At 44.7% G+C, this 14,649-nt stretch overlaps 1 protein-coding gene across 4 annotated transcripts in view; it reads right to left on the reverse strand.

Annotated features, from left to right (window-relative positions):
- GFRA1 (GDNF family receptor alpha 1) overlaps positions 1-14,649 on the reverse strand; it is a 230,996-nt gene that overhangs the window by 132,952 nt on the left and 83,395 nt on the right. The window contains exon 1 of one of the 4 annotated variants that reach the window (XM_061403587.1): positions 8,802-8,975. The exons of the other annotated variants lie outside the window; for them this stretch is intronic. Within the exon in view, the coding sequence (XP_061259571.1) occupies positions 8,802-8,889 (88 nt within the window). The 5' untranslated portion in view covers positions 8,890-8,975. Of the gene's footprint in view, positions 1-8,801; positions 8,976-14,649 lie in introns of those variants that run through there. 4 annotated transcript variants of the gene reach the window in all.

Below are 14,649 nucleotides of genomic sequence, written 5' to 3' on the forward strand. Positions count from 1 at the left end.
TTGATCCCCTCGGATCAGATAAAGCCAAGTGGGCAAGAACAGCACCTCACACTGGGAGGTTACCCACCATTCAGAGAGCACCCCAACTGGTCCATCCTCATTCTAACAGCTCATTCTCATTGCCTGCAGTGTGTATCCCTTGCCACTGTCTACTAAGGGTTTTAAATGCATTATGTTATGAAATTGTCTCAACAGCCCACAAGGTGCCCCTTATTATACCCATTCCATGGAGGATCTCAGGCTTAGAGAGGTTAACTTACTCAAGATCAAGAGGCTGGATTTGAATACTGGTGGGTCATGCTGTTTCACCCCCACTTTCAGCACCAAGTGGGCTGAACCCAGTGGATGGAGGGCAAGGTGCTTATATGCCATAAACTGGTAAAAGCATGAGAAGCAGGAAGAGGAAGACACTAGCAGTTCTTCCTTTTCCCATCCTTCTCCACTCTGGGAAAGGCCGAGGGCTCCTCAGGCTGGGAAGAGATGTCCAGTTCATGGTCCTCCCTCTTCTTTTCACCCTGTCCCCGTTTCTTCCTTTGCTCATTCACCTACTCCTTCTCGATGGTCACTGGGTCCCTCATTCAGATAAAGGTAACAAGGGCTGATGTCCTTGACTAGGCATTTTGGTGCCAGGCTGCTCTGTGTTTGGTGACCCATCAGGGCTGATCTGAGCATCACTGCCCACCTATAGATCCAGTTTCTGCTCGAGATCCCTGAAGGCTGGGAGAGTGTTTTCTCCATCTCAACATCCCCAGGGACATGCTCTGACTTCAAGATCAGGATCCGGGACAGATCTCCAGATCACCAGACTAATGTTCTTCACGTCACACCACTGCCTCCCCTGGGAAGTTCACTGGTGTGAGCGTCACTGCCTGGGCCAGTGCTCGGGAGCATCCCAGGGCACCGGCTGCAGAAAGTGCTTCCTGAGGTCGCATGGATCATTTTCACAAGGTGTGGTGCCCACCACACCAGGAAGCCTTCCAAGAAAGTCACCTGCTTTTGCCTAAGCCCAATTACTCATGAAATGCACACCTGTAACAGATTCTATGATTTCCGTATCCTGTAAACACAGGCCCAGAGGGGAAGCTTTCCTGACTTTCTATTAACCAGGTTGTCATATTGCCAGGCAAGCAATGAGATGCCCTCCAAAGCCCCCAGACAACCAGGGGAGCCCCTCAAAAGCACAGGCTGCCAGGACCTCCTGACTGGCTGTTAGAGGAGAGGTTTTGGAAAGGCTACCCACTCCAGTATTCTGGCCTGGAGAATTCTATGGACTATATAGTCCACCTGGTCGCAAAGAGTCAGACATAACTGAGCAACTAGAAGAATGAGAAATAACCCAGCTTAGAGGAAGACAGGGCAGGCGGGCTCCTTCTCTCTAGGTCCACATGCCAGCATCCATCAGCTTCCCTAATTTTCAAATATGCCCTCAACTCACCAAGCTAATGATAAGTGACAGCGTTTCCCCAGAGGAACAACGTGTTCCTTTACTGGGCCTGGCAGGGACCTGCAGCTTCTGGGTACAGCCCCAAACCAATCGCCAGACAGGCTGGGGTGGCTTTTGGCCACCAGAGAAGGCTGCTCTCTCACAAGGCCCTGACCTCCAACAGGAGGTGGCACCGTAGCCGGGCTCCCTGGCTGGCTGCCCCAGGACTAATTGAAACGTCTTCTCAGAGGTCACAGCAGAGATACGAGGCCCCCTCGGTGCCTCTTCTCTGCCATGGCAGGCGGCAGGATTGAGTTCTCAAAGCAGGAGGCTCAGGGAAAACTGGCCACATCAGTTACACCCTGGGGTCTTGGCTGTTTAACCAGAGCCCTGGCCGATGAACTAGAAGCTTCTTTGCTTTGGAGCGGGGACCCATGTGGAGAGCGTATTTGGCGGGACACCCCTTTCCCCAGGAGCCCACATGCCAAAAGGCCTTCATCCAAATCTGTCCTGGCTTCTCCCGCTTCTCTGTCCTGCCTCCCCTGCTCCCTTCCCAGTTTTTCAGGCAGTTCTTCCTTAAGGAATTATTTGCACACACATTCTCTTCTCAGAGTCTGCCGAATGCTAGCTGGACAATAAAGGCTGGGAACCATTGTTATCGTTACTTTTTAAACTATAGGTATTATTGTACCTGTCACAATGTCCTATAGGACTAAATTCCCCTAGTTGATATCTAGGCAGGCGAACTCTGTACCGTCAGGAAAGCTGCAGTTTAGGGCCTCTTTTTTTTTTTTTTTCATGAACTTCATTATTTTGGGGATGACTTCCCAGGTGGCTTAGTGGTAAAGAATCTTCCTGCCAATGCAGGAGATGCAGGAGACTCGGATTCAATCTCTGGGTCAGAAAGATCCCTCAGAGAAGGGAATGGCAACCCACTCCAGTATTCTTGCCTGGAGAATTCCACGGACAGAAGAGCCTGGCGGGCTACAGTTCATGGGGTCGCAAAGAGTTGGATGCGACTGGGCACGCATAGTTGGCTTACAATGTCGTGTTAGTTTCCTCTCTATAACGAGGTGAATCAGCTGTATGTAAACATATATCCCCTTCTTCCTGAGCCTCCTTCCCACCTCACCATCCCACCCCTCCAATCCACCTCTCTAGGTCATCACAGAGCATCGAGCTGAGCTCCCTGTGCTATACAGCTGCTTCCCACTAGCTACCTATTTTACACATGGTAGTGTATAAATGTCAATGCCACTCCGTTTTGAACCTCTTAAATTTATTTTACTTTATTCTTTTTTGGGGGGTGTGATGGAGAAAGTACCACAGGGAATTTCTTCTCAGGGCCTTAGGACACTGGGTCAGCCAGCAGCACCTATTCTGTGGTTTGATCCCAGCACGGGATTCCAAGAAAGCCTCTAGTGCTAACTGGAGTGGCAGCAGCACCAGCCCAGTGACAGTCCCCAGGAAAGAGAGAGACGGCCGAAGGTTCAAATGCAGTTAAAACAGTTCCGGACCACCTTGTCATTTCCAAATAGGTTTGCATTTTACCAGTGATGAAATGTAACTCCCCCATACCTCCTCCGAGGAACCAAATGACAAGAGGAAAAGAAGCCACATTACTTCCCGCAGAGGTGGTGGCAGTTCCTAATTACTGATGCGCCACTAAGCAAGGTCTTGCCAACAGCCAAGTGAGCGGGACACTTACAGAATGAGGGCATGTGGCCCAACTGATTGGTTCACACATATGCCAGTGACACTACACAATTCTGAAAGGCCAGACTCTTTATCTGCATAAGTCAAAGGGGAAAGGCTCTTTTAAAAAAACTTACACTTAAATGCCATATTGTTTCCCATCCAATTATCTCTGTACTCTGTATACAGATGGGGGGAAATGCTGAATGTTCATTTTAAGTGCCATCTATCATCCGCTTAATTAATCGCCAGCAAACTCCTATTTGCATTTCAGGTGAACAGAACATAAAAGAAATGAGATTTTCCCAGCAAATGAAAGTATGGTATTTATAAGGAATATGACTTTTTTCCTCAAAGAAACAGAACAATATTAACCGCAGTTCATGTCTCAAGTCCATGTGAGCTTTAAGCAAACATCAAATGGTTTTTCCACTCACCAGCCAGGCTCAAGCTAATGTCCCTTCAAGCTGTTACTCCCCCAAACTAGAGATGACCTGTGCACACGGGGTCACATCTCTGCACTTTTCTCAAGAACCAGTAATGTTCCTGGGAACTCGAACGTGAGAACTCAATGTACAGGTACCTTGAGGATTTTCACAGATGCCTTCAGATGACTGCTATTTAAAGCACTGCATGTCAGTGAAGATGAGGTTTTCAGGGCAGTGAGGTGTAAAAAACAATGAGGGCAATACTTATATTTGTTTTAAAAAGTACCAAGAATTGTAGAAAAAGATTTCACTCTTCCTGAATGCAAATACTCTGTGAGTGTTTAGTATTCACACACTGTTTTCTCAGAACCCTGTTCCAGTGTTTGCTCGGCCAGCATTTCTGGAGAACTCTGGGTGTCCCCGGAAGTCACCTCCTGCAGTATCTCCTTCACACAGTGACTCAGTTGGACTAGGTGCTCAGTGAGGCCCCTCGGACACTTCCTAGCCTTCTTCAAAGAGTTATATTCGAATTCTCCAGGCCTGAAAACTGCTATCTTATTTTTAATATTAATAAAGTCTAATTAGCATAATAATCTAAGAGTTAGCGGCTTGAATAATCCAGTGAAGCAGCTCAGCCATAAGGCATTTTATCATTTTATCAGGCACAGGAAGGTGGGGATTGACTTTTCTGTAGAAGAAATGTTTTAGCTTTTAATTGTGTTTTATTTAGGTGGGTATTAACCTTCTCCGAGTACATACCCATGGAAGGGATAGAGCAAAGCCGTTCACAATCTTGTTGCACCAGGAAAAGGAGCAGTCTGAAATCCAAGTGCTTGTGCTGGAAACTCCTTTGTAAAGGTTGGGCAGACTCTAATGAGAAGAGTTAGCATTTATCTCTGAAGCGCTCAAAACACAGACACATGTATGACCTCATGAGGGTTCACAGCCAAGGCTAGAGCCAGACGCCTTCCTTCACCCTCCGTCCACTACCCTACACTACAATGTTTACTGAGCACTTATCATGTGATAAGTGAGCACTAGGTCATGCTCCAGATAGACATCTAGATGCCTAGACGCCCCAGCCCTCTCAGATCTTGTAAGCTGGTGGAGCCATCAGACAATGAGGAGGAAACCATAAACCTATACATAATTCAGGCAGACAGGAAAAATTAGAGCAATAAGCAGAATACAGGGGCCAAGAGGGGGAAGGGATCTTAAGATAGGATGCTCTTCAGTGCACTGGGACAACCCAGAAGGATGGGATAAGGCGAGAGGTGGGAGGGGGTTCAGGATGGGGGACACATGTACACCTATGGCTCATTCATGTCAATGTATGGCAAAGACCACCACAATATTGTAAAGTAATTAGCCTCCAATTAAAATAAATAAATTAATTAAAAAAAAACAAAGATAGGATGCTCTTTGCAACCCTATGGACTGTAGCCCACCAGGCTTCTCTGTCCATGAGATTCTCCAGGCAAGAATACTGGAGTGGGTTGCCATGCCCTCCTTCAGGGGATCTTCCCGACCCAGGGATCGAACCCGCATTTCTTATGTCTCCTGCATTGGTGGGCGGGTTCTTTACCACTAGCACCACCTGGGAAGCCCTAGCACACAGCACAGGGCAACAAGGAGAATTCAGAGACCAAGATGGGGAAACAGAACCTCTTAGGACGGTTGGGGTGTGGGGCCCCTTTTGAGGCAACACCACTTAAGCCAAAAAATCTGCAGAGGGAGGGATCTAGTCACATGAAAATATGCCCATAGGAGCCGAGGTTGAGAAGAACAAATACCTGTTACATAGACTCTTGGTTATGATAAACCAGTCTCCAAAAAAGTAGACAACAATGAAGTAAGCCAGGCACGAAATGACAAATGTGGTATGACTTCTCTTATATGAGGTGTCTAGAATTGTCAAATTCACGGAGACAGAAAGCAGAAGGCAGGCTCTCAGGGGCGAGGGTAGGGGAGAAAGAGGAGCTATTGTATAAGGGATACAGGGTTTCAATCTGGGAACGTGAAAAAGTGCTAGAGATGCCCAGTGGCGATGGCTACACAGCAGTGTGAATGTATTTAACCCCTCTGAATTGTACACACAAAAATGGTTAAAACGTTAGGCACACCTAACATAAAATTGACCATTGTAACCACTTATGTGTGTACAGTTCAGAGGCATTAAATACGGCTTCCCTGGTGGCTCACACAGCAAAGAATCCACCTGCAATGCGAGAGACGTGGGTTCCATCCCTGGGTCGGGGAGATCCCCTGAAGGAGGGCATGGCCACCCACTCCAGTATTCTTCCCTGGAGAATCCCCATGGACAGAGGAGCCTGATGGGCTACAGTCCAAGGGGTCACACAGAATTGGACATGATTGAACAAGTAACATGTATATTACTAGAATTATAAGGAAAAGATAGATGGGCAGGCAATTGGGCATTTTTAATGCACCAAAACATGCTCCCTGGGCCAGTTAATGAATCCACCTGCAGGGAGAGATGTGGTTCTGCCTCTTCCCTGATTTAAAGGTGGAATAAACGTCCTTCCCCCCAAAGAGGGCAAGTGCTTGAGGCGGAGGGTCTCGGGGGGCAACCGGCACACAATACTTCTGTTCCTCCAAGTCCCAGCTCAAGAAACATTTCCTCCAAGGACCATTCTTGACCAACATATCTTGTTACCGAAGGACTAGCACTGCTGTGTTCATCTACACATTCACCTTCCGCTCTGCCTCGGAATGCATCGTCCCTCTGTCCTGCTGCCACACGCTCCCACCCCTACTCCGTATATACCCCGTCTGTTTTACTCTTTGGGGCAACATTTATATCTGCAACTAGATACATTAACCATCTTAAGTTTTATTCCCTTCAAGTATCAGGTGCAGCAGAATTAGTACATAAACAGGTTCTGAAATTCAGTCATATAGCTGTTCATGGATACTTCTTGAGTGAAACATCTCTTAGGCAAGAGAAATAAAGAAAGTAGATTGAAAACCATTGACTTCCCCAATTATATTCAACGCTTTGAGTTTGATTTTCTATTACAGTTTACAGTTCCAATTTTATCCAGTACAATGCTTTCTTTCCAAGCCAAAGACAGAATTTTCTTTGAAAACCAGGGATATATAATAGTTATCCATTTCTCCACTTATAGCACTCATCATTTTAGACGGTCAAGGCAAATGTATTAGGCTAGAGGGTTTTTTTTGGGGGGGGGTTGTTTTTTTTTGAAAGAACTCTTTTCCTGAAGAAGGTGAAGGTGGGCATAGGCTTTCTGCTGCTGCTGCTAAGTCGCCTCAGTTGTGTCCAACTCTGTGCGACCCCATAGACGGCAGCCCATGAGGCTCCCCCGTCCCTGGGATTCTCCAGGCAAGAACACTGGAGTGGGTTGCCATTGCCTTCTCCAATGCAGGAAAGTGAAAAGTGAAAGTGAAGTCGCTGAGTCTTGTCCGACTCTTAGCGATCCCATGGACTGCAGCCCACCAGGCTCCTCCATCCATGGGATTTTCCAGGCAAGAGTACTGGAGTGGGGTGCCATTCTAGAAGGAGACAAATACCCCTCGTGGAGGCATTTCAAACCTGATGAGAGCCCCCAGGCAAGGCAGGCAGAGAAACCAGAGCTGGGGAGGGCTCACATTTTATAATTGGGATGCAGCTGAGGGGAGCAGTCAAAAGTCAGGCCCAGAGCTGATACAGCATGCAAACACAACAGCTGGCTCCCATCGAATAAATCAGAATCGTTTATTCTCTGTGAGGTTCCCAGCACCCACCACGACACACAATGGGTGTACCCAAAACTTCACGGGTGTTTGAAATCAAACTTCTAGAACCGAATCATCCCCAGATTGTACTTCTCTCAACCTAGACAGAAGAGCTGAGCGCTGCACCCCACTTACTGAGGTTCAAGAGCAGTGGGCTCCCAGGAGGTCAGGTCCACTGGAGCCAGGGCTCCCAGACAGGAAGTTGGGATGGGGAGCTATCATTTCCTCCCACTGGGGGCTCCTTTCCTGCAGAGACCTGAAGACTGCCACCTGGATCCCACCCTCTGCTCCACCTCCTATGCAGGAAAACTGCAGAATGTATGTCTCATTCAGTCCTTCCAAAGAAGTCTCAAAAATCCTTCCCCCAAACACAGAATCAGGATCTGCCAATTCCCAAAAGCCATTTACGAGAGGTTCTGAAAGAAAGCTGAAAGCAAAGAGCTGGGAGAGAAGGAAGAAAAAAGGAAGTCTGATCTGACTCTGTCTAAGGGGGGAAAAAAAAAACCCACAAAGCCTTTCCCTTCATTCCCTTTGTGCCACCGATGTGCGTCATTTATTTGGTGACAAAGCCCTGAATGTTAATTGAATGCATTAAAGGCATAGTAACACAATCCAGAGAATTGTTTTGCCATATTTTTAAACTTCCGTGTGCCCGGCTACCTACAGCTGAACAAGTACAGGTAAAAGATCTCTCTGAAATAAAAAACAAGGGGACTCGAGAGGGGAAGCAGGCACCTACTTGAGCGTTCAGGGGTTCCCATGGAGAAAAGGGCAACTGCCTGGTGCAAGGCAGTTTGGTATCAATGCAATAATTTCTGGATAGCTGCCAGTGCGAAGGTTAAAAACAATATTACAAGGCTTCTATGATGACAGCCTACTGGGAGACATTTGTGGAAAATTGCTTTGCCTATCATTTAGTCAGCAAAAAAAACTCACAGTACTAGTTATGCAAGAACTCTGTTGAGTGTGCATCTATAAATGATTCAAATTGTAAGCACATAAAGCCCCCATACAGGTAGATGTAATCACCATAAAAGCCTAGAGCCTCAGCTCTGTTCTTTTACATTGATAGGCCGTATAAATTTTCACCATATGTTGCCAAATAAGAAGCATAATTATAAAGAAAGTGTATTCTGAGTTTTAAATTCAACTTTCAAAAATGAAATCACAATGACTTTTTTTGGCACAAGGCAATAAACTTTTCAGCAGCCACACCATGAAAAACTGACATTCTAAACCACACAGCATCCTGCAAGTTGACTTAATTTTAATGACACCTTTCACCCTGCAAGAAGGGACAACTCACACATTGCCAGGGAAAGATGACAAGGTTTTTACTAGGCTGTCTCCTCCAAATACAGTTGGCCCTCTGGAGCCACAGGTTCCACATTGTGGAATCAACCAATCACGGATCAAAAGTATTCAGAAAAAAGAAAAAAAATTCTACAAAAGTTCCATAAAGTGAGACATAGCATTTACATGTACTTACAACTATTTACCTAGTATTGTTGTTGTTGTTGAGTTGCCAAGTCTTGTCCAGCAATTTGTGACCCCATGGACTATAGACCACCAGGCTCCTCTGTCCATGGGATTTCCCAGACAAGAATACTGGAGTGGGTTGCCATTTCCTGTTCCAGGGGATCTTCCTGACCCAGGGATAGAACCTGTGTCTTCTGCAACGGCAGGCAAATTCTTTACCACTGAGCCACCAAGGAAGCCTTACCCTGTATTAGGTATTATAAATAATCTAGAGATTTCTAGAGATAATTTAAAATATATAGAAGGATGGGTGTAGGTAATATGCAAATTCTATATCATGTTAGATAAGAGGCTTGAGCATCCTCAAATTTTGGTATCCATGGGAGGTCCTGGAATTGATCCTCTACAATTCCGGGACAGGGTTGGGAGGTGGACTGTACCTAAAAACATTTTGAAATGAGCTAAAGCATTTAAAAGAAAACTAAAGGCCTGACGATATTTCGGTGATCAGGATAACATGAACAAATCCAAGTTAGTTTGCAGCCAACAGGAGGGTAGGAATTGTCTGGTAGAGCACAAATGAATCCTTTCTCTTGTTCCTCCCTACAAGTAAAGGAATAATTTCATTACTTGGTGGTTTGGGGCTTTTTGCCTGTACTGAGATAAAATGAACTTGTTTTGAATGCCCCACCCCACCCCCAAGCAATTCTTTGTCCCTCTGGGTGAAGAATGTCTATCTTAAAGCAAACAAATACATCCGCATTCTGACCAGAGACTGGGAGTTGGGGTTTGCAGGCTGGGTGCCTTGAGGCCTCTCATCTAGGAAAAGAGCTGAGGTAGGTCTCTGTTTGCACCTAGTTGTTAGGGGCTGTTATGCCCAGGAACCACCATTCAATTACCTGTCCCCAGCACCTCCATCTTTGATGGTGGATTGTGCATATGCGCTCAGTTGTGTCCGACTCTTTGGGACCCCATGAACTGTAGCTTGCCATGCTCCTCTGTCCATAGAACTTTCCAGGCAAGAATCCTGGAGTGGGTTGCATTTCCCTTTCCAGAAGATCTTCATGACCCAGGGATCCAACTCAGGTCTCTTGAGTTTCCTGCACTGGCAGGCGGGTTCTTTACCAGCTGAGCCACCAGGGAAGTTAGTAGATGGAGTCCCTGCTTCCAGGGCATCCCAAGTCAGATCAACACCAAGGGTCTAGTGAGGGGTGAGTGAACTGTCCAAGGCAAATACAGAGCTGGCTTTGTCTGGAGGCTGAATCCACGAAGAGTCAAACTGAAGAATCTGAGAATCAGAAGAACCTGCCTAGTGCACCTTCACCCCAGGAGAAAACCTCTCTCTCAAAGCTGATAAGTTTCTGTCCATCCAGCCTCAGCCCAAGCACATCCTCTTAGAAGCAGGGCTTATAAAAACACGGAAAACTCAATATGAAGGTGGCTCAAGATCCAAACTGGCCGTCCCAACAACCAGTTCTGGGCACCAAGAACAGTCAGAGAATTTGAAATGTTTCCTTTCTTTCTCAACCAAGCCTGGAGAAACAGAGGCAGTCCCAGGGGAGTGTGAGAAGGTACACTTTCTGCCTTTATGTTTTAAAGTGGTCAAGTGAAGGCAGAAACAGCTGCCACCTAGGAATCAAGTCCCTCCGCCCTTCTCACAGCTCACCCCTCCACCCTCATCTCTCCCCAGCTCCCCTCCACTCACACAGCCAACCCCCATGACAAAGAGCTGCTCTCTGATCAAGCTGGGAAACCATATTTGTCAGGCTAATTTTCAGAAGTTACAAAAGTGGCCTGAAAAAATGGAAGCCAAGGAGCATCAAGATTATGAAATAAAAATAGATTTTTTTTTTCTCATTATTGAGGCATTTTAAGAGCAATTATGTTGTGGCAGTCATAACAGCCACTTCTGCAAACAGCAGGTTTAGAAAGTACAAAAGACTCCTGCCACCTCCACACCCACTCCAGGGGCTATTAAAGTCTGGGGAGGGGCAGGAAACACAAAAGATTTTTAAGACGTTGGGGTTTTTTGAGTTGATTCTTAAAAATCTATTAACTTATTCTTTACCATTCAAAGGAAATTAAAACCAAATACATTCTGGGGAGATGAAGTGAAAAAAAAAAAAAAACTACGTTGGGGATAAGAGATAAAGGGCTTCATTAAGTCCCAAGTTCATGGAAATGTCACCAATCCCTCACCATCAATCACATCTGTCTTGTATTTTCTGATGTAGCCAGCAGAGAAGGACTGGTCTCCTAAGAGACACAAATCCTGTCTTTGTTGGAAAAATTCTGTATTCTGCTACCTGAGAAGACAGGCAAAGAGGTTGCAGACAGTCTCAAAGCCAAGTCCAGTGGGGGTCCTCTTACATTTGAACTTGCTTCCAGGTAGCACTCACTCCCTCCCTCCATTTACCTGTGCCAGCCCGTACCAAAGTCAACCAGTCAACAGTCTATAAAAAGGAAGCTCATTATAAACTCTTAAATGAGAAGCTTTAGGATGGTGAACGAGTTACTAATAATTTGCCGTCTCTCAACCTGCTGTATATGCAGACAGTAGTTTCTAAATATTCCTGTGGACTTATTTCACTATTTACAAATTGGGTCTGTTAGGTAAATCAATGTTGCCAAAGTTGACTGATAAATGAGAACAGAAAATCTAAAAATAACCACAGAAATTCTTTCCCACCAGAAAGTCAAGACAACAAAGCCATCTCCAATGAATCATTCCTGACCCAGCTCACCTTTCTGGGTCACCTTTAAACTACTTCTTACTTTGGGTGAACCCAGTAGACTCTCCATGCTCTCTAAATTATCTTGAAGAAATCGAAAGGGAGTTTGAAAGGTTAATTAAAATTTCTAGTATAGCTCTTGTCGATATCTAACTAAGTGCACAACATTTAGCTGGATCAAGGACCAGTTTTCTGAATAATGAAGTATTCTGGTTGACACAGAATTACCCTATATCCATGGATTACCAATGCTTAACAATTAGAACCAAAACAAAAACACTCAGAAACTTTTTTATAACCAACCCTTAGCCTACTGATTCACACATAGAGGAGCATCAATAATTTTTTGCTACATGACTGAATTAAGAAGATACTCCAACTTTTAGGAGCCCTTCTGAGACACTGAGAAGCTCATTTCATCAGTCCATCAACATCTTCATGTTAATTCCCTCAACAGACTGAGAACCATCTCTGAAACCGCTGATTCATTTTGTCTGCTGACCAAACACCTGCTGCGGAGGAAAGGAGGACAGGGGTTGGCAAATACTAAATGTTTTCAGTCTGTAGATCACATAGGCTTTGTGGAAACCGTTCAACCACCACTACAGTATGAAAGCAGCCATAAACAACATTCAAATGAGGGGGTGTGGCTGTGTTCCAACATAGTTTTATTCATAAAAATAACCAGCTAGCAGGCCACAGTTTATGAGCCCCCTATACTAAAATAATACTTTCGTTTCCTTCAGGACCAAGTTTAGAAAAAAAAAAATCCCCCACTGAGCCTTCCTTATTGTCTTTGGGGAGAACTTCTTCCCTACTTTAAGTTGACCTACTGATTTAGTTCTACCTTTTTTGTTATACTTTCACTATCAGACTGAGTGTCACAGCCTTCCAAATGGACTGCTAATTTTGTGCCCTTCAAATTGACAGCCTTTAAACAGTATCTCAGCATTCTTGTAGGAGGCAGGCAAGTGCTGTTTCAGGGGAGGTTAACCGGGACCATCAGTGGGGCTCTCAGATTCCCTACTTAGTTTCCAGCAATTCAGCTCAGACTCAAACTTGCAAACTCTGTTCATTGAACCCTAAGCCTCACCAAGGAAGAGGGTTCCTTTAGGGTTCTTCTAGTTATCCCAAACTATGCATCAAACAACCTTTTCCATATATATCTTGTATTCTTTTTTAAGAAGAGTCTTATAGGCTTTTCTAAACCATATTTGATAATGTTTGAGCACCCCTCATCCCTGCATACATGGGTGCCCTAAGCAAAGTCTTTTTTTCCATGCAACATAACGTAGTTCACACGTTTCAAGGATTTCGAGGCACAGATCCTTGGTGGGCCAATATTCTGTCTGCCATACTATCTTTAAAATCTAAAAGAATAGGGGATGAATGGAGAAAGAGACAGGCATTAGTTTCTGAAGGAGCGTTGTGCTGCCAGCCGGGCCACTCCACACTGGGAATCCCCACCAGAAACAGAGAAACCTTTTGAGTAAGGCTTCAAAAGCTGCCCCCAAAATTCGGATTGACTTTTTGGAAACCTGAATACCACTATTTCAAACAAGAAGCAGGTTCACAGAAGAGATAAAGTCCTGATGAGCTGTTGAAAAAACCAAGGCAGTCTCAGGGTGATTAACACTTAGTTCAAAGTGAGATGAAATACACATACACAGCTCACCATGCCCCTGGGGATGCCATGATGGAGGAGAGGCCTAAAAGCTAGTTAAGAAGGAAAGATTCAAACTGGGGGTGGGGTTGGGGAGAGAGACAAGGTATAAACAGCTTACAGTATCAAAGCAGAAGTGGTTGGAAGTCATCATTTCATAGAATAATAGACTACACAGGGTTAGTCTTCAAGATGTTGTCTAATCCCTTCATCTCATAGATGAGAAAATTCAAGCATTGAAACTAACTTCCCTGATAACACAGTAGTTAGGTACAATCCCCCCAAAAGTCCCCAAGTCCTCCTCAATGCCAGTGTACTACGACATGAATTTTCTACTTTTCACTCTATACATTTTTAAGATTTTAGAGCAATTACACTTTAGTGACTATAAGAAAACATAAGAACCACACCTTTGATCCATCATTATAAAAACCCTCATCAAGTTCTCTGGGGTTGAGACACATAGTTTTTTGAAGCAGAAGCCTGGTGTGTCTCCCTTTGCCTAGCAAAGCAATAAAGCTATCCTTTTATACTTCATCACCCCCTTCCCCAAAGAAAACATAAGACAAGAATTTAAGGAAATGGCAACCCACTCCAGTATCCTTGCCTGGAAAATCTCATTGACAGAGGAGCCTGGTGGGCTGCAGTCCATGGGGTCGCAAAGAGTCGGGAACGACTGTGCAACGAACACTTTTCCACTCAAACATATAAGCCATGACCATACCGCCAGGGGCCTCCTTGAACAGAACAGAATGCTAATATGTACCTTTAGAGTGGCCACACATATAATCATTTTTCTAAATTCTATACAAGGTTATTTTTCAGAATAAGGCTCACCATAAAGCTATTAGTCATCCATCCACCCATCCATTCATTCAAACTCCCATTAAATACCCACTGTGTAGCAGGCCTAGAAATAAAAGGATGACTAAGATGGGTCCCCCCAACAAGAAGCCTGTAGTCTAGTGGAGGAGACAGGAGAGCCATTCTGCTACCCCTAACACTACATTCTATTTCAGACCCAGACTGGCAATACCACAGCTGATGACTGGCTCACTTCAGTTAGCGATATGAACTTTGAGTGACCTTGAACTTATTTCCAAAATCCAGTCATCCTCATATAACCAGACATGCACTAGGAAAGGATATTAGAAAACCTATATTCTATACTACTTTTTCTTAAGAATCACGTTTTATTATTTACCAAAAAAAAAGAGAGAGAGAGAAAGTTATAATAAGGGGAAAGACAAGCTTTATACAAAAGTCCTACAATGTAACTCCCTTTGGCTAAAAACTGTAAAAACTGGAAAATTTGTTTGTAGATACTAAATATGAAGTCACATAGTCTTACAGTACAGAGAGGCTAGAGAAGGTCTGCGGGTGCATCAAAGCATATTTCCTTCAATAAAAAAATCAAAGTATGTACATTTTCACCAAAAAAAAGTTAAAATCATGTATATGTGTGAGAGAAAG

The sequence above is a fragment of the Bos javanicus genome, chromosome 26, assembly GCF_032452875.1.
Source record: "Bos javanicus breed banteng chromosome 26, ARS-OSU_banteng_1.0, whole genome shotgun sequence".
Taxonomy (NCBI): Eukaryota; Metazoa; Chordata; class Mammalia; order Artiodactyla; family Bovidae; genus Bos; species Bos javanicus.